General features: G+C 43.4%; 1 protein-coding gene across 1 annotated transcript in view; it reads left to right on the plus strand.

Annotated features, from left to right (window-relative positions):
* Positions 1 to 27,354, plus strand: part of ankfn1b (ankyrin repeat and fibronectin type III domain containing 1b) — a gene marked incomplete at both ends in the record, with an annotated part of 148,123 nt that overhangs the window by 104,007 nt on the left and 16,762 nt on the right. Inside the window, 1 exon segment of the mRNA XM_080477686.1 lies at positions 11,934 to 12,056. Within this exon segment, the coding sequence (XP_080333812.1) occupies positions 11,934 to 12,056 (123 nt within the window).

The raw sequence follows: 27,354 nt of genomic DNA on the forward strand, positions 1-27,354 counted from the left end.
CAAATAGTCAGACTTTATTCTATCCTAAAGTTTCTGAATATATCAACATAAGAAAAACTTTTAGAAAAACCAATGGATTTCACTTATACAGGCTTTTTAACTGCTTGACTGCTTTGACCCTGATTACTTCATCAGTAAATATATACATCCTGATTCTGTGAGAAAGATGTTTGAAGATTTCATTCGTTTGTCTCCACTGCGGTTTGTAAAATAAAGAAGTCAGGACTCCTTCCTAATGTCCACTGCTGCTCTGGTTGCTCCCCACAGCTGAAGCTCGTGTCGCTCCAGCAGTCCCTGCTGCTCTGGTTGCTCCAGCAGTCCCTGTTGCTCTGGTTGCTCCAGCAGTCCCTGTTGCTGTGGTTGCTCCAGCAGTCCCTGTTGCTCTGGTTGCTCCAGCAGTCCCTGTTGCTGTGGTTGCTCCAGCAGTCCCTGTTGCTCTGGTTGCTCCAGCAGTCCCTGTTGCTGTGGTTGCTCCAGCAGTCCCTGTTGCTCTGGTTGCTCCAGCAGTCCCTGTTGCTGTGGTTGCTCCAGCAGTCCCTGTTGCTCTGGTTGCTCCAGCAGTCCCTGTTGCTGTGGTTGCTCCAGCAGTCCCTGTTGCTCTGGTTGCTCCAGCAGTCCCTGTTGCTCTGGTTGCTCCAGCAGTCCCTGTTGCTCTGGTTGCTCCAGCAGTCCCTGTTGCTGTGGTTGCTCCAGCAGTCCCTGTTGCTCTGGTTGCTCCAGCAGTCCCTGTTGCTCTGGTTGCTCCAGCAGTCCTCGTTGCTCTGGTTGCTCCAGCAGTCCCTGTTGCTCTGGTTGCTCCAGCAGTCCCTGTTGCTGTGGTTGCTCCAGCAGTCCCTGTTGCTCTGGTTGCTCCAGCAGTCCCTGTTGCTGTGGTTGCTCCAGCAGTCCCTGTTGCTCTGGTTGCTCCAGCAGTCCCTGTTGCTGTGGTTGCTCCAGCAGTCCCTGTTGCTCTGGTTGCAGGTGAGACGCAGCAACTCAATCCTAAAACACAATGAGTGACGTAACAACATGTCCGATTTGTTTCAGTCAGTGAGGATCGTCCTGTTGAGAGACACTCTACCTCCCGCATCCCTCTAGTTTCTCCCCCTGATAGTAGAATCCAAAACAAATCGTAGCAGAAAGATAATGAGGACTGAGGGTTCCTGCTGTCTGAGCTGCATCAAACACATTCCTTCATGTTTCCAGACTTTTCTTTTCTTTTTTTTCCAGGGTTCTAAAATCCCAATGTAAATACACACTGTGGAGTATTTACAAAAGGTGGTAGGAGAGGGCGCTACGCTGAGGACTGTCACAGGCTACCTATCAGTGTGTGACTATTAGTACCGCTGATGTACTGTTACAGCTGCAGACGCTCTCAAGAGTGTCTGTAGATTATCCAGAGCAGTTTTTGAATGTGAATAAAACATCCTTAAATCAGCTGAATTTATCCAAATGCATTGTGTGTGTGTGTGTGTGTGTGTGTGTGTGTGTGTGTGTGTGTGTGTGTGTGTGTGTGTGTGTGTGTGTGTGTGTGTGTGTGTGTGTGTGTGTGTGTGTGTGTGTGGTTGAGGCATCCTCACTGTACTTTGTGTGTCGCGGAGACAGAGTAGTTTAATTTAGAGTACTTGTACTAACTGCTACAAAGCGTACTAACCCTTTCTACTTGAACTACAAACTCACAAATAACAACATTGCAATGAAAGAAAAAACCACCGAGCAAGTTAAGTCTGTTGCAAAACAAATGTTTGAGTGAGCGTCTCCCTCCAGGCTGAGATGTACCGCACAGCAAAACCTGATCAGCTTCACCAAAAACATCTCAACACTTTGGATGCTCGGAGTTTGTTGGCTCTCAATTACAGACGTGATTTCAAAATGAAACAAATGAGCCAACTCAGCATTTCAACCGCAGTCGTCATTCAAAGGTCACCCGTGGATCTCTCCCTATTTAACTTTGCTGTTTTGTGTCACCAGGCGGCTTCAACAAATAAAGTCTAAATGTGTTTGCCAACCGCATGTCAAATAAATCAGTGTTGGAATATTCTCACATTAAAATCCAAACCTTTTTACTTCCTGTAAAACAGCTTTGAACATTTGCTGATGCATCCTGGACTCCAGGGTGTTGTCTGCAACGTAGCAGGGTGTGTTGATGTAGATTACAGGATGTGACCCATGAACCTGCAGAAGAAGAGGAAAGTAATCAGAATTTCCAATAATTCTTTTTTTTTATTTTTTTAACAAAATGATAAAACTTTATAAATAGTGAGGGAAAGTATTCAAATCTGGGAGTTTTTGTTCTCAAATTCCATCCTTCAGCAGAACTTCTGGTTCTTGCAAGTGTGCAACTCTGCGTCTGCAGCAAACACACGCGTCTCTCTCCCTCCCCAAGGTTTCCTGATCCAGTCCGGCATAAATAATCCCCCCAGTCTGCTGGCTCAATCCTGATTGGAATCTCGACGCCAAGCTCAATTGTGGCTAGATGGGGGGGAAATGGGGTGCCCTGACCGTGTGTGTGTGTGTGTGTGTGTGTGTGTGTGTGTGTGTGTGTGTGTGTGTGTGTGTGTGTGTGTGTGTGTGTGTGTGTGTGTGTGTGTGTGTGCTGCTGTTTCTAGGCCATAAACATAATACCAGGGGGGTGGGGTGGTGGTGGTGGTGGGGGGGGGGGGGGGGAGGAAGGGGGGGCTCTTCGTACCTGAGCCTGGCACTCAGATCCTCAGTTATTTACTATTTACTGCAGCGAAGCGATCACCTGTTAGGATCGGAACCCTCTGCAGGCCAGCAGCAGCGCTTCAGTCCTGAGTGGACCAGAACCGGGGTTCACATGCCGGCTCCACAAGGTGTGATCAGCTTTCCTGTGTCCTCGCGGAGGCCAGCTGGAGTCTTCTGTGGAGATTCGGTGGATAATTGTAAGATAATCTGTACGGGATTATCTGCGGGTTGCAGTGTCGTGATGCTTCATGGCGATCGGTCACTGTTGGTTTCTGACAGCAGCGATAAGACAAACCGGTTGGACCAACCGGTTTGTCTTTTCTCGATGGTGTGTGATTAATTAATCCCTGAGCCAATACGTTCAGTCATCTTGGATTCAGTACATCACTGCGTTATACTTTGTGTGACTTCATACTGCGAGTCCTATTGAAAGAGCTGTTTGTTCCCCGGGGTGTTACAACGTGATAGCTATTCAGCCCACATCGGTTTACTTCAAATTACATTCACGATTATCTCATTCCACCAAACCGAAAATGAGTGGAAAGAAAACTCCTCTTTCAGTGGTATGGTACTCGAGCTACAGACTCCAGTAATTTGCTTGTCTCCACGTGCTTGTCAGCTCAATTCAACCTTAATTTGACTGCAAATCCATCATCGGTATATCCCCGAGTGTGGAGTCAGCCTTCTGCCACACATCAAACGCAGAGCGGGACACAGAGGGAACGGTATCAAACCCAACACCGCGGGAAGCCAGCCCAAGTGAAAAACAGCGAAGAATTCCTCCCTCATTTTTGTCTCAATACAAATTCTATATGTGCCGACTCTGTGGAAAGTACAAGAGAGAAAACACTCGGGAGGAAAGAAAAAATACAAGAGTGAAGATTCAGTGACGAGTGTGACTCAGAGACATGCAAATGAAGGGATGGAGGGAAAAGAGCGGAGATGGAAATATCTGTGTTCACTGTGGTGGGTGGATGGGCAGCATATGAGAAGACATGTGTAGGATGATAACAGAGTCCCTTCCCTTGGCTCAAAGCACTGGGATTATATCATTAGCACTCCAAAGCGTGGCAGGTTTTATTCAGATTGATCTCTGGATAAAACCAGCTGTATGGACCAGCTGGTAAATACCTTCCTTGGTTTCAGAAACCAGATGTACACTTTTCAGCCTTACTTCAAACTATTTAGTTTGTAAGAAAGCTGAATTCATTATTCTCCAAAAGCAAATGAGACATTATGCAATCTGCTGCTTTGTTCTTGCTTCTCATTTCTTGAGCCTCTCAGCCTCAGCACTTAAACACGAGGCTCAGGGCAAACCAGATAATGTAACTGCATCACAACTGAAGGGAAGCCTGTTAGCTCAGAGAAATATCAGTACATTTTATTGGTCAGCGCTCAGTCCAAGTGAAATAAAAGCAGCCTCTACCATGTACAGAGACGTACACACAGACATGGGTTTGGATGGAGATGGTGAGTGGAAAACAAGGCTTTCTTTGAGCACATTTTAATTAGCAATGTTCATAGCTTGGCTGCGTTCTTTTATGATTGGACCACTGAAAGCCTTTTTGTTTGCCTAATGAAACACATCGAGGGGCATGCTCATGAATTAAACTGCTCTTGTGTGTTTGCTCTCTTAGGAACATTAGTCCACTCCAGTTGCTGGTATCTGGGATGTTTTTGGGTTCCGACGTTGGTGTTGGAGGGTTAGTGCTCCGCTGGCAGCGCCGAGATGCCGTAGCAGGAGACAAAGATGAGAGGAATCCCAGCGCTTTGTTTTCCCTGCTCTGCAAAATAGTTGTTTTAGGTCGGACGCCATTGCCCATAATTACAGAAACAGGGTCAGGTATTTGTCTGTGCTGCTCATGATTTACTGTCGTGTCTGTACCTCGGTAATCTCAAATGAGATCTGTGGTTAAGGGCAGCCTAACCTCAGACAGACCACAGAGATTGTGTAATGCATAGCGTTCTGCCGGTTTCAGTGGAATCCCTTTATAAACACACCTCACACAAAACCCTCTGTATGATGAGGCGCTATGCACAGAAGGCCTGTCTTATTATTTCCCCACTTCTATCAATCAAATGTGTATATTTCAGCAGTGCAGAAACACAGTAGTTTATGAGAAGATATTAAAGTTTTGAAAGACTGAAATGTTCCTAATCTGTCAGACATGCATCATGTAATAGTAACAGATCTGTACCATATATCAGATAATCAACACCTTTTGTTCCACAGAATGCATTCATTATTTAGGATTTAGCAGTGAATGGAATAGAAGAAATGAGAAATATGACCTACATTGCACAGTAAATAATCTCTTTCCCCTCACTGTTGAACATTTTTGAGCTGCAGTGGTTTTGCTAGAATTCCACGCAGTCTTAACTGAAATAGTGGGTTACTGAGGCTATGAGCGGGGTCAAAGTGCACCGCCGAAAGCTTTGTGTACCGCGAGGAAGAACAATCGGTTCTTTAGCCCAGCTTCTGCACACGAATACCTTTGAACAGTTAATTGCTGCCATGGCAACGTGGGAACAGAGACGGGAAAGTGACATTAGGTGTGTGTGTGTGTGTGTGTGTGTGTGTGTGTGTGTGTGTGTGTGTGTGTGTGGGTGGGTGGGTGGGTGGGTGGGTGCGTGTGCGTGGGTGCGTGTGCGTGTGGGTGCGTGTGTGAGAGCCTGAGGTGTGTATGTGAGCAAAGGTCAACATTTTCTCCGTATCATCACACAGGCCATTCAGAACCGACAAAAGCTCTCTTGTGCTTCAGGATTGGGGAAAGTTACTAACGCTGGCAAGATCATAATCTAAGTCACATTGCAGAGAAGCAGAACTGAACTTATAGGAAATAACTGGGACACCTGAGAAATGGGCATCATATCATGTCAGCGTTTACACAAAAAGATTTGTTTCTTGATTTTTTATTATTTATTTATGATAAATACACTACATCGCGATAAAGAGCAGAGATTGATTTTATTGTAATAAATGAGTGTAAAATATGTAGATATTTATAATTTCTGTGCAACTAAGCACAGTAGAGAGTAAATAAGATTTCAAAGTGTAGAATGTATAGTATGTTTGGTATTTCTACTCACCAGTATCACATTAATATCTATAATCACCGGTTGCACTCTTCCTATCCCTGCCCAGTAACATGTATAGATGAGTACACCTTAAAACATTCTGAGTTCTGGATGTACATTGGAGACTTCGGCCCGTTAACACAACTTTTCACCGTTTTTGTTTTCGTTTTCGTTTTCGTTTTGCGTTTACGAAAGTGTTTTGAAAATGATGTGGATTTCGTGTAGGGACCACTAGGGGGTGCTGTTGATTGTTTTTGTCATGAAGCTACACACACACGCACAGAGAACAATACGCAGTAAACATTAACGAGGAAGAGTACACCCTAACTCAACATGCTGATCTCCATGGTATCACAGTTTTGGGCTCTCGGCGCTCCATCCAACACAAAAGAAATATATTCCAGAAGATTGTTTCCACGTGAAGAGGGTCTGAAGCATGCAAAGGGACATTATGGATCTTGATATTTAGCACATTTGCCTGTATGTTTTGGGAATATCCAGCCTGTTAAAGACTGTAAAATAGCTTGTGCTAATAGATGAACATTGTTTAATGCCATTTAGCGTGGCTGAGAATCGGCAGGGTGGTTGTGATTGTTTGAAGAAGGAGGCGCATCACATGAATCACATTAGATTTTGTGCTTGTGCTCAATACTCCACTCATCTCTCAGTTTAAAGACTTTATCCAGGATCCAAGTAAACCAGGCCCTACCTGTGTGCACTCTTTCACCACAATCTCTTCACCATTGGATCCGTTCTTTGGTACACAAAGTGACGAAAACATGGCAGAGCAAGCGTGACCTTTTCAGGGTGTCATTATTACCTCAAATCTCAAAGCAAAACGACAAGAATTTCCATAGGAACTTTAATCTGTGCAGACGCCTAAACTTCCTTGTCACTTTATATTTTTCATATTTTTTATATATAATTCTCAGTTGCGTTTGGCTCAGCTGAACGGTGTTCTGCCGGCTCTGTGGCCACAAATCATCTCATTAAAACAAAGATGTCTCCATTATTAGCAGAGGAATTTAGGTGGAGATTTGACCTTATTAAAGTTTTACTGTTGACTGGAAACTATGTGGCTCTTCGTATTGCAGTATCACAAGATATATATATATATATATATATATAATCTGCACGCTAACACTTTGTGATACTCAGAACCGTTTATTCACCAACTGCAAAAACATCTAAATAAATTTCCCTCCATTACAAACAAAGGTTATATAATTGCTTTAACTGAGAAAAAGAGGAAAAAGAACTTTAAATTTGCTCATCAATGAGGAAAAAAATACCCCGAAGTCTCAATGTCAATGATTTTGCGAGTACTTGGACTGATACAAAACATGACATTTAAAGTCAGCTCATGATGGCGCTGCATAAGAAGGTTTTTGCGTTTCGTTCTGGCGACTGAGTGGGTATCAGATTCCACAGCGATTCATTCAATAGCTGTTGAAAATACAAACAGAGAAACCACAAATGTCAGCCTTATGCTGGGTGAGAGGAAAAGTGAGGGGTTCATCAGAAGACATGAGAGAACACAACGTCTCCGAGGACGAATGTCTGGACACAAAACGTGGCGGTATCAGATGGGTAGCTATTTCCACGGATAAGTGGGGACCACAGAAGTCATTAGGGTTCATCCCTTGGGCATTATGGATATCTGCAGCCCGACTCGGTTTCATGGTAACCCATCCAATAGTTGTTGAAACATGTCATGAAAGAAAAACAAATATTCAAAGCTAATGGTGGTGCTACAAGAAAAGTCTCCAGAAATCAAGAGGCGTCGCCGTCGCAGGACCAAATGACTGTCAAAATAAAAGTCCTTCATCCAGCAGTGCATCAGACTGAGAGCAGCTTTAGGTCTGGGCTTTGGAGGCCTGAATAAAACTAGAACAGAATTCCAACTCTGACACAGTCAGTTCTTATGTCGTATTTCCTTCTGAAAATGTCAGCCTTGTATGTCCGACTGGAGAAAAGAGAGCTCCTCTCAGTGCACACATGCTGCACAGCTTTGCACAGTAAGTGATCCATTCCACATTTAGTCCGACACAATCTAACCGCCACTGTCCGTGTTCTTTGATAGCAAGCGAAAGTGACTGAAGTGTGAGGTATGGAATTACAGAAGACTAACACATACAGGCACAGCGACATTGTGCTTTCATGACCGAGGACAGGGCGCCCCAGCAGGTGTCTCTGCAACAGCTTTCTTCTCTGGACGTAGACTTTCTTGGTGGGGGTGAAGATTAAAAGCTTCATTGGTTTTACGCGGCCACGGTCGCATGGCGACAAGGTCACATTTGCCTTGACGCACCTTCCTCCTCTCGTCTCGGTTCTCTGAAGCGATCAGGGAAAGTACTGATTTCTTCAACCGTAATCAGCGCCAGGGAAATGAAAGAGAAAATATAATTCTGATGAGAGGATAATCGAGCGGGATATCCTGCGTGGGCCTCCAAGGGGATTGCGTCACCACACTGTGCCTGCTGTGGTGATGTTATCAGGGACAGCTGCATGGGGTGGAGCCAGGGCTGGAGCCAGGGCAGGGGCTCTGGGGGAACCAAGGGGCAGCCAGTTGCCAGCAGATCCCCCTCTGCTGAGACCCACCTGCTTCGCATGTGCAGTTCTCCTCTAAACCCCTCAAAGGGATTCCCTGAGTCCTCTTCTGTGTCCACTGGCCCCCGGTGTCTTTGAAGTCATGATCCGGTGTGTTTTCATGGCATTGAAGTCCCTTATCCTATGGTCATGTCATGTCATGTGTTTGATCCAAAAGCTTGTTTGAAGTTTCACAAGGAACTCTTAGTGGAAATATTAGTCCCTGGACAAACACGTTAAAACTATAAGGCACTAAGTAGAATACAATCAAATCAATTGTCCTTGAGTCTCATTTAGGAGTAGAAATGTTGAAGAAGATTGAAGCCTACAGTAGTTTGTGTAAAGGGACGTAGGCATCAGTCCCTGGTGGTAGCCTGCATACACACACTAGTAATGCTAATTTAATTAAAAGACCTTGAAGAAAAAGCCCAGTCTAGCTTAACGCCATTAATTAAGGGTTTCACTGCCATCTCACTAAAATCCCACACCCCGTTAGGGTGATTCATACAGGAAAATATGCCTGTTTGTCTTCGAGGTCAACCGACGATTTGGAGAAGCTGGCACCAGGTCAGGAAACAGTAGTTGAGGGTGTAGGAGTGGGAACGCCGGCAGTAAGGCTGATGGTTGTTCTTCTAGATAAGCCATAGCATGAGGTCATTTTGAATGAGAACTGCCTTTTTAGTTGAGTTTATTGCAATGATTTCAGTGTGAAGCAGCTGGTCTTAAAGGTGCAGTGTGTACATGTTCAGGTTGGAAACAATCCAATATAAGATTCTGTTTATCTGGTAATAAATACTAATGAACGTGTACATGATAACTACACCTTCTAATATAGTTTCTTTCCATTACAAAGTCCTGGTTTCCATCAGCCACATTTCCCCCTCGTCTCCTTTCTTAATGACCCTACGTTGTTGCCACGAGGCATTTCCCACATATTTGCATGTGAAGTGGGATTACATTGAGGTTACAACACAACAAAGCGTTTTTATTTATAGCATTTCAGGCTGCCTATTGTTGTGTCCATGCATTTGTTCTGGTCAGAAATAGAAACTGATTCATAAGCAGAGGTGGCAAAAGTACTCACATTATCAGATTTAGTACAGCAGATACACGTGGAACAAAGACAGCTCTTTTGATTAAATAAAAGTGAGAGAAATTCTATAGCTGAAGTTTTTAAACTCTTAAATATGGCGTGTAGGGTTGTGATGGACATGAGTATATCTATAATAGTATAATTATTGTTTATAAAATTGTGTTTGTATTGGATTTTGGGTCATTTGAGTAATAAGAAGTGTTTTAGAAACTAATGAAAACGAGCTTAAAGCTATGATGTGAAACGATATAACAGATGAGATGATTGTTATATATCACATATGTCCACATCACTGTTGTATTTCTGTGTCCTACAAACTGTACAATCATCAAAAAGATGCCTTTTCCTCATGTCTTACTTTTGTTTTTGTGTTTTTAAGCTGATTTGTAACAACGGACCAGTTGTGCTACTAATTAATAGAACTTACAGAAATTAGTTTGCTGTGAAATATTGAGTTGTCAGACACGACATCATACAGAGAAATCTACTGAAGTAAATTAATCATTTCTACAAAGTCACTTCTATCTTTGTTTATCAGTTTGTGATTGTGATTATTTATAAAGCTACAGGAACAATGGAAGCTCATCCTCTGGTGCTCCACCTCATGTCATCAGAGGGCGCAGTACACAAGATCCCCACTAGAGGCCACGTACTTGGCATGCAGTGGTCTGGTAATAAATGGTAATGAAATGTGCATTTGTGGTACCTAGTCAGGATGTGCACTGGTTAGCAAAAAGAATGTGTCCAATCCGTTTCAATATGAAGGTCTTAAAGTCTCGTGATGTGATGATGGCCTTCATTCAAGTTTGTTTCTTTGTGTAATCCGTCTCTCAAATCTGCTCTGCCTCTTTTAAATGCATCAGATTGGACAGGACACTTTCTGTCTACTTTCTCCAGCAAAGCAGTCTCCTCTACAAACCCTATCAAATACCTACTCGGGGTCAGACTTTTCAATCCGGACGCCAGAAAAATGTGCATGTGACATCATGCCAATGTAGGAATTCTTTTAAAGGCAAAGGGCTGGATAGGGTGGATAGGCTGGATAGGGTGGATAGGGTGGATAGGGTGGATAGGGTGGATAGGGTGGATAGGCTGGGTAGGGTGGATAGGGTGGATAGGCTGGATAGGGTGGATAGGGTGGATAGGGTGGATAGGCTGGGTAGGCTGGATTGGCTGGATAGGCTGGGTAGGCTGGATAGGCTGGGTAGGCTGGGTAGGCTGGGTAGCCCGGCTGTCACTCAGCCACGTCCCTGTTCAGCAATCAAAATAACGACCTGAACTATCTTGTGTAATTTCTTGTTTTATGTAAGCAGAATGTGAGCAGTTGTCTCCAATGACCCAGCGATGGTCGGGGCGACTCAAAGCATGTAACAGAGTGACGTAGTGGAGTCTCACCTGGCGAGTACACTGGAGCCTCAATCCCGCCGTTCCTGCAGTTTGTCTCCAGCTGATCTCACCATGAAGACTAAAACGCTTTCTGGCTCACAATCTCTGCATGTGTTTGAGTATGTACGAGTAATGATTAGAGATGTTTTAACATTTCATAATGAAGTGGAAACAGTATGTGTGTGCAATTAGAAGAGGGAGGAATCAAGCATTATTAGTTTATGTAATCTTTTTTATTTTAAGATGTGTCACAGAAAACATAGAAATACGTTGGAGTTTTTCTATTTTTCCACAGTGATTTGAGTGACATTTAAATAATCCTTGCTTGTCATTGATTTTGGATTTGATATGCTTAATAAGTGCTGTAAATTCCTATATCACATAATGAACTGCTTTAGCGATGCTCCTTCACAAGCTTGGCTATTTGAGTGATTATTATTACATTTTGATGAGTCCCTAACGTTACCATGGTAACGTTGCAGTGTTGACGCTCATCAAATGTTATCCGGCTGGAGTGGAAGAAATATTACCTTTCTTTTTTTTAATTTTGAGCAAAAAGTTGAACGGGGCCTTTTCAGCCCAGCGGAGATTAAAATGTGTGTGATGTCTCTTTCTTTTTTCGATGAAGATGATTTAAAGAAAATTAGGCAGGAAGTATGCGGCTTTCCCTCAAACCAAATGTTTCCTTTGTAAATCCAGGTTCTACGTTTCCACTGTGTTCTGCGATCTGCAAAAGTGAGTTTAGTTTGCTGCATCAGAGAATTCATGTCTTTCCAGCAGTATTTAACCTTGGCCGACCATATCTCACTTTTTTTGGCGCCGATCAATTTCGAAGTACTGAAGATGATAAACTGTGTGGATGTCAGTGCCTTTGTGTGTTTTCTTGACATTCATACTGAGAGGTGTTTCTGACGGTGCACTGTCTAGTTGATCTTAGCAGGACATTAACTGCTTCTTAACTCTTGTGCAACGCTGCCTGATTAAAGACGGGGAAGTACGAGGCAAGTTTCTTGAAGCTGGTCCGAGCACTGTGTCAAGATCCATACGTTAAACAATCCATCAAGTCTTTTTCTGATTCGCTTGTTTTTATTCTTGCCCTCAGGTCAGAGTCGGGAATCTCCAAGTTCACGCATCGTTTGTCTCTCAAAGAACGTCCAGCCAAGGCAGAGAAAACTTCAGAAAACAGGCCTCCGTCCTACAGGAGACGATCTCTGAGTGTGGACTGGTAAGTGGTAGGACACGTCTCCCTGTCCTTATGAGACAACGGCGACGGCCCCGAGAGCAAAATCACACTTTGTAATAGAATCCCAGTAAAGTTAAAGGACAGATTCACCAACAGATCAAATGAAAGCATTTGTATTGCAGTTATTTGCCCCAGAACATATTTCATTTTTAAAGAACACATTTACATACAAAGTATTTGAATTTCATTACTGTACTTTTCAGGTATCTACCCTTCACTTGAGTATTTGTTTCTCTGATGAATTCTTATTTTTACTCACACAGTTACAGTGAAAGGATGACAGCAGGTGACGATATGAAGTTACACCACCAGTGGCTGAAAGACAAACTTATTCCTTCTCCTTTCTAAAGTCTGGCAGTTTATTTCCCTCTAGAATATATGGTAATATGGTTAATATCTCAAAATTATCAAACAAACTGAGTTATGATTAGTGACACTACTGATGATTAGGCTGGCGTATCTACGCTGACACAATAAAGTAATAATTGTTAGAAAGTGAACATTCAAAATATCTTCAAACGAAGGAATACTAAAGTTCAAATGTTGTTTTTCTACAAGAATCTTAAATCCTGAATTATTTTACTGTCACTTAAGTTAATTAGTTGAATCAGTACTTTTACCAATGTTGTCCTTACACAAGTATCTATGGTTAGTATCTTCTGACTACAGTATGGAGTACGAGTAGTTCTGCAAACTCTGATCAGATATGCATCGTACTAGTTAAAATACTTCAGATGTAGGATCTGCTTGCCATACCAAACCTTTTATTGTTACTGACCCAGAAAGGTTTTGGCACAGCTGAGGCTGATAACACGTCTTCCTGGCCTCCAGGTTCCTGAACTGTAAAGATTCGGAGGTGCTGAACGATTTGGATCACAGACATGGTTTTAAAGAGGAAAATATTTTACTCATCACAATCGAAGTCCAAAAACTAACACCTAGTAAGTGGCGCGGCGGCACATGAGCTCTGCTGCGATGTGTCTGCTTACATAGTCTGGGCTCAGGTTGATGAGGGCTGGGGTCTGGTGTTTTGGATTGGAGCGGAGGGTGGGTAGTGCGGTGATCGGGTCTCGCTCTGTCTGTGCGTCTGGGTTTCGTTGAAGAGCGCCAAGCGGCTCTAGTGGCGCCGGCTCATCTTGCTCTTGTAAAGCTCCAGTCTTCAGGCAGCCGATGAAAGGAGTTTGAGAGCTTTCCATCGCGAGGCTGCCTTCCCGTCCCCGCCCATGGGAATCCTTCCCAGTCTCCTCTCTGGTTGCCTGGCCTCCTCTCGTTTATCTACCCAATGAACCTGCCGTTTATCCATCTGGCCTCCGTCCGGAGCTTCCTGCTCTGGATTCTGGCTCTTCCTGCTCTGGATTCTGGCTCTTCCTGCTCTGGATTCTGGCTCTTCCTGCTCTGGATTCTGGCTCTTCCTGCTCTGGATTCTTGGCTCTTCCTTTCTTCCTTTCTCACTGTTGGGAACACGGGCCTAGATTTAAGAGGATCTTATACTTCCTTTGCACTTAATTTCATCAAGTTTAAAAAAAAAAAAAAAAAGTCCAGTCATCAATCTGAATGATTTTCAGGTTTCCACAGTACTACAGTAACTTTTCATTACAGTTACTTTGGGTTTGTGGAGTTACAGGTGTGTGATTCTTTAAGGTCCCATCGAATCATGCTAGGAGGTCTTACAAGGTCTTTTGTCGGCCTTCAGAGACCAACTGTGTGGTCTGGGACTGACATTGCGATGTGTGGTCCGCTGGTAGAAACGTGGTGTGAAGTGTACGAGCGTCAGAGTGGATGTTCAGTGTGAGGTCCTTTACTTTAACAGCTCCTTGTTTTCCTTCCATGTTACTGGTGAGGGGACCTGGCCTTTAAAGTTCAGACCCTGATTGATGTGGTCTGGTTTTAATGAAACACAGTCGGTAGATTGGACATGCTCATTTATGAGTAGGATTGGGGGGGTGGGGGGTCTTTACTACAGCTGGATTCTGACTTTCTCTGGGCCGAGCCGCCATTACAAGAGTGTGACTGGCCTTTTGTGACATAATAAATAAGGGACCCCTGGAGAAGAGATTCCAGGTTGAGGTCTGAGTCATGCTCAGTGAGGTGAAACAAGGTTGGTCCAACGTTTGACCAGAGCAGAGCAGCTCCTCTGGAAGGAACCGTCATCAGCACAGTCAGAAGGAAAACATGGGGCTGTTGTAGCGTCTCATGAAAACACCTCATGGGGCAAAAGCATTTTTGAAATACTTAAACATGGATAGACTTTCCTGTGGGTTTTCGTCAAGCCCTTGATCTAGTTAAATTTTATTAGTGGAGGTCGTTTCCATCAACGACTAGTCGGTGTGCTTGCTGTACTTCCCACACATTTCACTTGGATGCCATGGTCTTCAGAGCAGCTCGGTTTAAATCTCCTCAACATGTTGAGATGAGGAAAACCAGCTTCATCTGCTTTTCATGTAATTACTTTACCCTTAGGAGTTTCGGTTATTTCAATCCAAGCAATTAGTAAAACCTGCAAATATTGCTAAATATCCCATTTATGCTAATTATGTCTCTCCCAAGCTTCATCCTCCGTCCTACAAACATCTGGCGCCATCGCCAGCAGCATGCGTCTATCTATTACTCCCAATTAATGTGTGTGGGTGGTTGCTGGCGTTGGAGACTCTGCACTTTCAGTTTTGGTTCCAGCATCATTAGCAGACGTGTCATTGCTTTGTATTCTCTGATTTTTCCTCGACTGTGACTCACTTCAGGATTGTGAGTCATTTTCATATGAGAACGTCAAATAAAAGATTGGATGCTTGAGATTGTCGAATGCTTTAGTGATGACTGAGAAACCGTTTCTGTGTCCCGGGCCTGCTGCTTTCGATCGTTTACAGAAAGCATGCGTCAGCCTGTAAATGAAGTCAACTTTTGTAATACAGCCTTTTTCTCCCACCTATAGATGCTCTTAAATCAAACTTTCATTATGTGTGTCCATGCACTGCACACTGCTTTCACCCTTTAAACGGGAGCTTTTAAGTGTAAAGTGAGACAAGAGTCATATGAAATACCAAGCTGGAAACTTTCCAGCAGCCCTCTGCAGTAAGGTGGTCTCAGGTGGCTCAATCTTTACCATCTATTTAGTGGACCATTGCCATTTATGTAGATTCAAGTCAGATAACCAAACAAAGTGTGACCATTAAGGGAATTCTGAGCCAAGGCAGCACATATACAAGCCTGAAACAGGAGCTGTTTTGTAGCTTTATCAAAGTCTATGAGTGCTGGCAGGGTCTTGGGAAAATGCGATAATAAAAGATAATGGCTGTGTTATTGTTATTGGTAATCATAGTAAATGGGCTCTAGGGGTAGGAGTGGAGAAAAGTGTGGCTGGGAGTAAGAGTTTTAGGGAGTGTTAAAGGGAAAATAGAGGGGTAGTCACTACTTATTAAGCCTGCTGAAAAAAACATTGTGACACGTGTTTTACATGAAAGCGTTATTACAGTGTAAATCAACGCTGATGTTCAGTACGGTGGTCACCTTTTAGATTTAAATACATGTTTTACTCACCTAATAAACCATCTGTACACAGACCGCAGGGCAAAGCTGATATGTGTGCAGATTAATGTTATTGTTATCAGAATATAAGTTTTAGACCTGTATTAATCACTTGGCCGAAGTCACTGGTGGCCGTATTTGTTTCCTCATTTCCTGTGCCTGAAGTGAACACAGGAGACATCTAGTCGAGTCTAAGAATCAATACTGCAGCTATAAAGGGACAGTGGTTTAGTCCCAGCGTAGGGCCAGCAAATAAGTCTTTATTTCCATATCCTCTCATAGTGACAGAAAGGCAGTTCCAGCCGTTTGCCAAAACCCCCGAGTACAATAGCGAGGCAGTCATGCATATCGGCCAAGCAGTTTTTATTTCCCAAAACAGTTCCCCCGCACTACTCCTGGAGAGGAAACTTAATACATAAGTACTTAAACATCGACGTGTAACGTCGAATTTGGCCCTCAAATCAAATCCACTGCATCAACAAAATTCAAAAATGGAAAGACTGCAGTTGGTACCACACACTTGAAAGTGTTTGATTGTAACATGTGTGATTATGCAGCATGAGCCGGAGGGTTTAAGTCCTCTCCAATCCCTGCAGGCCTTCTGCTCTGCCTGGTGCCACCCTGTCTTCGGGGAGAACTCCAAGCTGACAGCACTCTTAGGATGACGTCTTAACTTTGATGTCAGGGGAGAAACTTGCCCTTCCCGCAATCACACACACACACACACACGCACGCACGCACGCACGCACGCACGCACGCACGCACGCACGCACGCACGCACACACACACACACACACACACACACACACACAGCAGGTTCGTAGAGTGGCAGCAGCTCATGCTTGTGGGTCTGATTTTCTCCTTGATATTCATGCTCACACATCGACATGAGCAAACACACATTGTAATACTTAGCACTGTGCTGGGTTTGGTGCGTAAGGGAGGAGTGGAATTGGGGGTTACCAAGTGCTAATCCTTATGAACTGTGCACAAAAGGGAATTAGAAAAAAAGAACAGAGAGAAATCACCAAAGTCTGGGTGGAAAAAGAAGGGCAATGCTCAAGGGGCCCAGGCGTGAAGTGGTTTTGGACAGTGTGCCACTTGCCTCATTTGGTTCTAATTTGATTTAATATTCCCCGTTTTCTCCCTCGTTCTCTCGTTAGATTCTGCTCTCCTTTCTTCTACGGCTCAGGGATGTCAGTTCAAACGAAAAGAGCAAATGAGAAGGTTGTGAATGGCTGTAATTTCTCCCCATCAGGACCGTGATCGCAGCATGTTTAAGATCTGTTAAAGATCACTGCAGAGTGGGACTGAGTGCTGCTTCTGTTGGAACATCTGACATTTTATGTATATTCAGTACTTGAAGGCTTTCACACATGTTCACTAATTGTAAAAAAAAGAAACTAGTTATAGATAGAATATAACACAGAACTAGTGAAATATATTTTCTTTTAATACTGTGCCAATGAAACCAAGTATGTATTCAGTCTTTTTATTTTTAAACGTAGCCTCTTGATGAAGACCACAAATGAAGATGGTAAGCTCCAGAACAAAGGCCAGAGACTATGTGGTCAGAGAGTTTTCTCCAATGTTCAGAATGCCTCCAGCTAAGCTATGTCTGATGTTGCCTATATTTTGAGCTTTTCCTTTGTATCTACTAACTACTGAGGATTTGTGAAACATTTTCCTCGGAACCAAACGGTTTAGCCTCGCTGGTTTAAGTGTCCTGCTAAGTTTGTGCCTTGACCGCTTCTTGGCCTGTAATATTAATTTGCTGTGGCTGAATTGTTGGCAAGATGAGAGACTCCAGATTCCAGTCCACATGATGGAGCAGAGGTTTCTCCTGTAACCTCCTTCAATCCTGGACGATTCCCTTTTTTTCTTTCCTTCATTCATGCCTAAATACACACATACTCCACTACTACTCTAGCCCCAGTTCAATCCCAGCCTAATATATATTTACCTTTATGTTCTAAGATTTTCCTTACAGGGGACTTCACAATGTCATGAGTCCCCGGGGGGGGCAATCAGCCAGGTTGGTGTAGAAAAACAGGAGCAGGCACACACACACACACAGGCGTTTGTTTTCATGTCTTGAGGGGACATTGCATTGACTCACATTCATTTCCTGCAGACTAATTCTCAACCCTAAATCTTACCCTAACTTTACCTGACCTCGGTGCTTCATCGAACCAAAAGACAAAATGATTTTGCCTCTTTGAGTTTTGTTTTGTCCTATTTTTTGGGGGTCAATGCAAAGAAAACTTCCCACAATGTGGGTTACAGATCAATACATGTTACACTTAATACATCTGCTACTACATGAACGAGCATGCACCAGCTCAGACATGCTTTAACTGATAAAGAACAGATAATAGCAGTCAACAGCACATGTGCTCTGGACTCTGGATGCTGTGGGCTGCACCGAGGGAGATTTATGAGGCCGGCTCCCTCTTGTCCTGTGTGTCTCCGATTTGATACACTGGTTTCCACTCCAAACCTCAATTCAGCACACAGACACAGAAAGACAGGGGTTGGGGTAGCTGGGGTGGGGTCGGGGGCAGCAAGAGGAGGGAGGAGGACTGAAAGCGAGAAGTGGGGTTATGTCAGTGAGGACTGAAAAAGGTAAGAAGAGAAGGAGGGAGAGGAGCGAACCGGGGCAGAAGCGAGTTTGACGGATTGAGACTAAAGTAGATGAAAAGACAGATTCAAAAGTTGACGGAAGAGCACGAGCGGGCCTCCCCGGGCCTCCTCAGGCTCCCCCGGGCCTCCCCGGGCCTCCCCGGGCCTCCCCGGGCCCCCCCCCCCCCCCCCCCCCCCGGGGCTCTGAAAACTGGATTGAAGATGTGGAAGCATAGAGAAGAGGGAGAAGTTATGCAACAGGAGAGCATTGGAGGGAAAAATCTGGTTAATGTGGCGTATCTGTGGGTGGCTGTTTCTGCTTGTCCACGGAGACAGACAGCCAGTAGGTCAGAGGGTTAGAGGGACACCACACATTTCTAATAACCTGATAAAGGACAAGCATTGCTGGAGGAACTGCTTTCTGGGAGTGTGCGGACGTACTCAGGGCCACGTTCATATGGAACCAAGCAAGACGTTTAAAGTCGGGAAATGGTTTGCAGATTGAGAAAGCGAAGTCAAGACACACATGCACACTCACAGCGCATGCCATAGTACAGCAGCACTCCATAGTACAGCAGTACGCCATAGTACAGCAGCACGCCATAGTACAGCAGCACTCCATAGTACAGCAGCACGCCATAGTACAGCAGCTCGCCATAGTACAGCAGCACTCCATAGTACAGCAGCACGCCATAGTACAGCAGCACGCCATAGTACAGCAGCACTCCATAGTACAGCAGCACGCCATAGTACAGCAGCACTCCATAGTACAGCAGCACTCCATAGTACAGCAGCACTCCATAGTACAGCAGCACGCCATAGTACAGCAGCACTCCATAGTACAGCAGTACGCCATAGTACAGCAGCACGCCATAGTACAGCGCACGCCATAGTACAGCAGCACGCCATAGTACAGCAGCACACCATAGTACAGCAGCACTCCATAGTACAGCAGCATGCCATAGTACAGCAGCACTCCATAGTACAGCAGCACTCCATAGTACAGCAGCATGCCATAGTACAGCAGCACTCCAAAGTACAGCAGCACTCCATAGTACAGCAGCACACCATAGTACAGCAGCATGCCATAGTACAGCATACATAGTACATAGTACATATGTACATACACAGTACTCCACAGTTAAGAGTAGGTGAATAATCAAGAACTGATCAGTCAGCATCAGATATTTTCCTGTTTTCTCACGATGCTGAAGAGAAACACAGTCGTGACAAAATTCTTTTTCTGTATCAATTATTCTGTCAAACTTTTAAAAAGTAAGAAAATTTCTGAAGGGACAGGGTTTGTTTTTTGTTGGTAGGAATTATTGTTGAAACTATTTTGCTCATTATGATTTTCTAAAACTCTCCAGAGCCGCTCAGCAGGGGTGAGTTAGAATAACTCTTCTCTGTTCTGGTTCTGGTTGTTGGTCTTGATTTAGATTAATTACCAGTGAGGTCAGTCAGCCAGTCAACAATGAGTCTCTACTACAACCACTGCTCCTTTAAATGAACTTACTTATTACAGTTTTAAGATATGTACCAAACTAAATTCAACACATACAACCTGAATTGTATCTCCTCTGTTTTCTGACATGGTAGCATCATTGGAATAGGTTTTGTAAATCAAATGTTATTTTTATGAAGACATGGATATTATTTTCAGAACTCAAGATAAAAAAGCAAACACAGTTTGTTCCTTCTTATGTACTCATGTTGTTGTTATGCAGAATCTGACTCAACATTAAGACATAAAACATGTTGGCAGCTGATGAGAAACTGCAGAAAGGGTTTATAAAAGTCTCACTTATGTGTTTTCTACTTACAAAACAACCATAGTTACAGTGTTATTAGTAGTTACAGTGTTATTAGTAGTTACAGTGTTATTAGTAGTTACAGTGTTGTTAGTAGTTACAGTGTTGTTAGTAGTTACAGTGTTATTAGTAGTTACAGTGTTGTTAGTAGTTACAGTGTTATTAGTAGTTACAGTGTTATTAGTAGTTACAGTGTTATTAGTAGTTACAGTGTTGTTAGTAGTTACAGTGTTGTTAGTAGTTACAGTGTTATTAGTAGTTACAGTGTTGTTAGTAGTTACAGTGTTATTAGTAGTTACAGTGTTATTAGTAGTTACAGTGTTGTTAGTAGTTACGGTGTTATTAGTAGTTACAGTGTTGTTAGTAGTTACGGTGTTGTTAGTAGTGACGGTGTTATTAGTAGTTACAGTGTTGTTAGTAGTTACAGTGTTATTAGTAGTTACAGTGTTATTAGTAGTTACAGTGTTATTAGTAGTTACAGTGTTATTAGTAGTTACAGTGTTGTTAGTAGTTACGGTGTTGTTAGTAGTTACAGTGTTATTAGTAGTTACAGTGTTATTAGTAGTTACAGTGTTATTAGTAGTTACGGTGTTGTTAGTAGTTACAGTGTTATTAGTAGTTACGGTGTTATTAGTAGTTACAGTGTTGTTAGTAGTTACGGTGTTATTAGTAGTTACAGTGTTGTTAGTAGTTACGGTGTTGTTAGTAGTTACGGTGTTATTAGTAGTTACAGTGTTGTTAGTAGTTACGGTGTTATTAGTAGTTACGCTGTTGTTAGTAGTTACGGTGTTATTAGTAGTTACAGTGTTATTAGTAGTTACGGTGTTATTAGTAGTTACAGTGTTATTAGTAGTTAGTGTTATTGGTAGTTACAGTGTTATTAGTAGTTACGGTGTTATTAGTAGTTACAGTGTTATTAGTAGTTACGGTGTTATTAGTAGTTACAGTGTTATTAGTAGTTAGTGTTATTGGTAGTTACAGTGTTATTAGTAGTTACGGTGTTATTAGTAGTTACGGTGTTGTTAGTAGTTACAGTGTTATTAGTAGTTACAGTGTTGTTAGTAGTTACAGTGTTGTTAGTAGTTACGGTGTTATTAGTAGTTACGGTGTTGTTAGTAGTTACGGTGTTGTTAGTAGTTACGGTGTTGTTAGTAGTTACGGTGTTATTAGTAGTTACAGTGTTGTTAGTAGTTACAGTGTTGTTAGTAGTTACGGTGTTATTAGTAGTTACAGTGTTATTAGTAGTTACAGTGTTATTAGTAGTTACAGTGTTATTAGTAGTTACGGTGTTATTAGTAGTTACAGTGTTATTAGTAGTTACAGTGTTATTAGTAGTTACGGTGTTATTAGTAGTTACAGTGTTATTAGTAGTTACAGTGCGTTATCTTGGATTACTTTTTATGGACTACCATATTTGCATTCTGTTGACATCAGGCTGTTTCTAGTCGTGCTGGTGAGAGGAAAGACACTTACAATGAGCCCTCACATCAATGTTAACCTTAACATCAATGGTTACCAGCACTATGGTTTTATGAGATTTTGAAGTCAGAAGTTCACACCCATCCATGTCTTGTCACTTCCAGACATCTTTAGAAAAGTTCTATAATATGTCAGACTTGTGGCCTGAAGATATTTCGTACCTTGACTCTGGTTAATGTTCCCATCTCTCTGTTTCCACACATCACAGCCTAATTTAAAGAAATTTATTTTCTCAATTAGGAATCTCTCATAAAGAGATGACAGACTAATTACAGTCATCTTGACCTTACCTTGTATGTGTGCACATGTTTCTGTACATATGTGTGTTTCCATCTAAGTTTGTGTATAAAGTACTCACACACAGTGATGTCAAAGTTCGTCATCCTTTCCACACTCCATTCTTCATTTCTATCCATTTTAATGTGTGTGTCAGCATGCTCTTATCATTTTTACAAAGCATCTATGGCAGTAAGTGGAGTCGTCTTCCCCCCATCCAGCCGCCTCCCTCAAGTCCAATCCCAGATAAATAGCCGTGGGACTTTAAACATGGCGCCCGGCCGGCGTGTGACTGAGAGAATGAGCCAACTGGTGGCTTCAGTGGCCAGGGGTCGAACCCACCTCTCTCCTCTGCCTGGCTGGGTGGGTGGCATATGGTGGGCCAGGCAGGGACCCCATTGGTGTGACACACACACACACACACACACACACACACACACACACACACACACACACACTGAGAGACACACAGAAGGCATGGAGCCACCCAGGCTGGACCCACGATCGCCGTGGGAGACATGGTGTCACCAAGCCTCTGACAGAGGAGGGGCTCTGCGTATGTTTGTGTGTGGGTGATCCCACCTTGGAACCCCCCCCCCCCCCCCCTCCTGAGAACGTCGGCCGCTGCCCGCCGCCACATCCCCATGGTGACTCCACTGTTGTCTCTGCTCATCAAAATTAGAGAGATTTACCTCTGCATGCACACACAACACATGCACACACACAGAGCCAACAGGTGGCAGGCCTTGCTCGGCACAGCAGGCCCACTTCAAAGGTTAAACATACAGCGGACCGCCCACTCTTTCTCTGCCCCTCTCCCAGGGGAGACCAGGGCAAAGTGAGAGAAAGAGGACAAGATAAAAGAGACAGAGAAAATGATATCATGGGGTAAAATGAGCATGTTCATAAGCGATCATGCTCTCTGATATCATATATACCTGTTGACAACAACAACTCCATAAACGGGCTCACGTCTCACACTTTAACCGGAGTCAGAAATCACCATGGAGACTCTAATCCGGACCTGTGGCTAATAGATCTACCGATATACATCTAGAAACATAACAAAAAAAAAAATGAAATGCATGAATGTGCTTATGAAGTTCCAAAGCGATTGTGACCCATTTTTATTTAAGAACTTCTGGTTCAATATTAGTATTTTACTCACTTTGTGAATTGAAGTGATCAGCTGCTGTACAGAGGTTAACATGGAAGCAAAGCACATGTCAGACAATTCTATATTTCTTTAACACCAAATAATGTTTACAGACAGACCAGCCTGCAGCTTCAAGGTCATGCAGGCGAAGGATTAAAACTATACACATTTTAATATTTGTTTTACACTGGGAAGGTTGTTACACAAGCTGAGAGTTTATATATATATATATATCTTTTCTCCAGAAGTGAGTGTGTGTGTGTGTGTGTGTGTGTGTGTGTGTGTGTGTGTGTGTGTGTGTGTGTGTGTGTGTGTGTGTGTGTGTGTGTGTGTGTGTGTGTGTGTGTGTGTGTGTGTGTGTGTGTGTGTGTGTGTGTGTGCGAGTGTGTTTCCTCAATGACATTGTTTTTTCCTTTGATAAATGAAATTAAATTCCTGCCATTGAGGTGAAAGTGTGTCATATAACACTTGAAAGCTTAATACTTTTCCTCCTCTGCCATTCCTCTGGGAATATTACCCGAGCAGACTTCAACAAACCAATCAGTCATTATTTAGTCATCAAAACACAATTTAACTGATCACAGTCACACATGTTCGCCTCTTTAATCTCACGCACAAGAAAAGACCAACTGAAAGCAGCCTGACTCACTCAGAACAAAAAGCATCACAACAGTGACAGAGAGAGAAAAGCTTCAGCTTATCAAAAAGGAGGAAGCTGAGTCACGTTTGGGCCAGCAGAGCTTTATCACTCAGCTGTGGAGAATATTATGTAGATGCCTTTAATTTGGTGTAAACAACTCAAACTATTGCTTTAACCTGTCTGGTATCACTTTTACTGTCGCTGCCTGCGGTTCAACAGCCTTGGGAATGTTTCCTCAACACTTACGAGCCTGTTTGTTATCGTTTGAAAACCACAGTCTGTGGTAATAATCTCATCAAGACCATTTACTTTCATGCCGGTATGCCACTTTTCAAATGCACATCTGATGGCCTATCTCATCCATGCCTGAGTTTGTGTTTGTGGTAAGAAATGAATGTGCAGGGATACCGTCGATGCAAATGTCCAACATTGAAACATTCATGCGCACCTCATTCATTACGAAGTAAAATCCAATCCAGGAAATATGACCCATAAGAGCCTTAGGAGTTATTGGAATGGTATTGTTGGCTATGAAATAATGTGAACCCTCTTAACAAGGCTGCACATACACTGCATGTTTTATTGTGTGGATACAAGTTAATACGTCTTCATTTGTTGTGTTGCCATGCCATCGTAGTATGCATGACATGCTGCAGGTCACAGTGTTGGTGTGGCCTCATGTTGCCTATAAGCTGATAAGAGTCAAGGCAATTCAAGCAAAACTGCCCCCCCCCCCCCTCCCCCCCGCCCTCCCCTCCCCGTCCTCCTGATTCTTCTCTCTCACCCCTCTCCTCTGTTTCTCTCACCCTCGCTCTCTCTTTACCCTCTCTCCCTCTGTGCATCCAGCAGCCTGGCTGCTTCCAGCCTGTCTGGTGCCAAGACTCAGATTTCAGAATTTCCTTCTACAAGCCACATTTAGAGCAGCCAGCGTACTCTGTGCATGTGCGTCTGTGCATGTGCGTCTGTGCATGTGCGTCTGTGCGTGCACGTGTGTGTGTGTGTGTGTGTGGGGTGTGGGGGGGGGGGGGGGGGGGGTTTGTGTGACTTTCTCCTTTTTACTGCAGAAATGTGTGGTGAAACCCACCGCCTTGTTTTCAGTGAGCGCTGTCCGTCTGGTGCCACTCTGCCTTTCTGACGTACCTCTATCCGGACACCAGTTCTTTGTGTTTCACGGTCATTGTCAGCCAAGGTGAATATTTATCAGCTCCCGTGTGTGATAAATACAAACAGACAAACTCAGACATTTATTTATTCATTCAACTTATTTAAAAAGCACCAAATACAACACCATCGCTTCTTTTAACAGAGAGAAACCCAACAAATCAAATCCACATATAGCTCAGATGTATTTTTTGAGGGGTTTGGATGTAGGGAGGGCCGGGGGACCCCGGGAGACCCCCGGGAGACCCCCGGGAAAACTGGACGAGTGGAATATGATGACGAACATACGATTTTATTCTTTCGTTGGAGAACTTCATGGCTCAATTCATGGCTCGCGCAACAGAATGCTGAATATTTAAAGCTGCATATTCATGTGTATACTTTCCTCCATAACAGCAGGTAGAGGAATAAATGTAGGTTGGAATAAGTTAATTGAAGCGTGTACATTTTTTGCTTGGCTGGCAGTTTGTAGATTTGCTGTCAGATTTCTGTGAAATGGTCCTTCTGCACGCGGCTGTCAGGAGCTGCTGTTGTGCATACCTGCGGCTGCCTTTAAGGAAATCCCAGAAAATTTGCCATTTCTGCAGTCGACAATTATTTGCTTAAATCATAGGTTCCCTTTTTAAACTTTAAATCATTGGAGAGTCTAGACAATAAATACACGTCTAGACCGTCTACATGTTTTTGTTTAGTATTTGTTTACATCTGACTCACCGGCTGCTGTCCCGAGCAGGAAAAAGGGCTGATCTAATAAATATCTAATAAAGCGAATACTGTGTGTATGTGTGTTTGAAATGAGGGGTGTTGATTGGCCGTGGAGCTAATGCAGCCCCGCTACTGCAGGCTGCTTGTATTTGATGTGGGACTGATAAAGGGCCAAGCCATTACTTTTGGTAGAGACGTTTGGTTTCCCAGAACAACTGCTTCCTGCTTCCTGCCTCCCAAAACTGGTAAAACTGTAGGAAACTGTGTGCAATGGGCTGCCTGTGTCGGTGCAGTTCATGCAAGTTCAGTTGTGGTTGTTTGTTTGTTACTAGCAGTTTGTGCTTTTAGTTTCTCACGTCCATTGCTGTTGTAATGAGTTTGATGAACCAAAGGCATTACACTGAGGGTGATAATGGTATGCTCCACCTTCGTCACAAAGAGAACATGAAAACTGACTAAAACCAAACTCAGTCTTAAAGGAAGTGTCCAACTCAAATCGATAGGTTGCAGGAAGTAGAGTCTTCAAAATGATCATCAGTTTACAAAACATATATTATGCACTTTCTTCATCAAACAGCTAAGTTCTGTGTAGCTTTTTAAATGTGTCCCATCCGTGAATCTTTGTTCTGGGTCAGAGGTCATGTCATTGGAGCCTGACTCCCAGTCTCACGTGGAGGATGCAGCATCCCTTTGAATTCACAGACAAACACACACGCCCTAATGTCGTCAGAGAGTGATGGGGCACCATCCTGCCGACAGAAAAAAGTCGTCTGTTCCATCTCAGGCAAATAACAATAAGCCTCGGGCCGAATTCCGACGGGCTTTCTCTTTGAAATGGGATACCGGCACACGCATTACAAATATATCTCTTGTTTTATCTTCCGGGCCAGGCCCATGGAAAAATTATTCCAAATACCTGCCGCGCTTTATCTGGAACCCTGGAATAGGTTAGGCCCGGCCGGGAACACGAGGATGTCTAAAATAAGGCCTCTATTACGGGATGGAGTGGAGATGGATGGGACGGAGCGGGAAGGGACGGGGATCGGGGGTATTTTAGGTGTATCAGCCCCGTGAAAAAAGGCCTTGTTGCGGGGGCTTGGAGCTGCTTTAAAGTCTACAATGTGGGCCGCTGTCAGCTGTTGCCCAAACTGCATTTGTTGGGGGAGGGTCTGGGTGTGCATATGCTTACTCATGTGGGCTCACACGTCCACTGCGGAGCGCGAGTATAAATAACATTTTTCCTACAGATGTTCTCACCTTGACAAATCTGTTCTTGGCCCGTGTGATACTTCTTGGCATGTGGTGCGATGGCCTAAACTAACGCCTTTATTTACTTTCCCCCTACCTCGGCCTACTCCTGTTCAAACCCTCTCTTCTTCACAACCGCTTTCACGTCTTTGGTATCTTACTCGTGATGTTTTTCGGCGTGACTTACAGAAAGCACGCGTCTTTTACCAACTAATGGAGGCAGGACCAACACACCGTCTCCTCTGGGGATTCAAAATAGGAAATCATCAACAGAAAACTGTTCCTTTGCAATGAGATTTTAGATTATATTCATGTCCTTAATTTTAGGTGTTAGAATGAAAGATAACATTTCTTCACTGAGTGATTGATTGTTGTCTTCCATTTCCCATTAATAACTTTTTAGGTTGAATGAACAATTACAGGGGGTTCATCATTCTCTGGGATTATATTATTACTACACTTTTAACAGATGGATAAACCATGAATTCACACAAGGAAAGAAACATTAGGATAAAAGAATGAAGGAGAAATGAAAGACAACAAGGCATTAGATGGTTTTAGTAACAGATCGGAGGAAAGAGGGAAGAGGGGAGGAAGATAATAGAGGAGGAACAAGTTCATGAGATAACAAGAGAGGTGGGACGAAACATAACAAGCAAA

Source organism: Lipophrys pholis, assembly GCF_963383615.2.
Source record: "Lipophrys pholis genome assembly, chromosome: 1".
In the NCBI taxonomy this organism is placed as follows: domain Eukaryota; kingdom Metazoa; phylum Chordata; class Actinopteri; order Blenniiformes; family Blenniidae; genus Lipophrys; species Lipophrys pholis.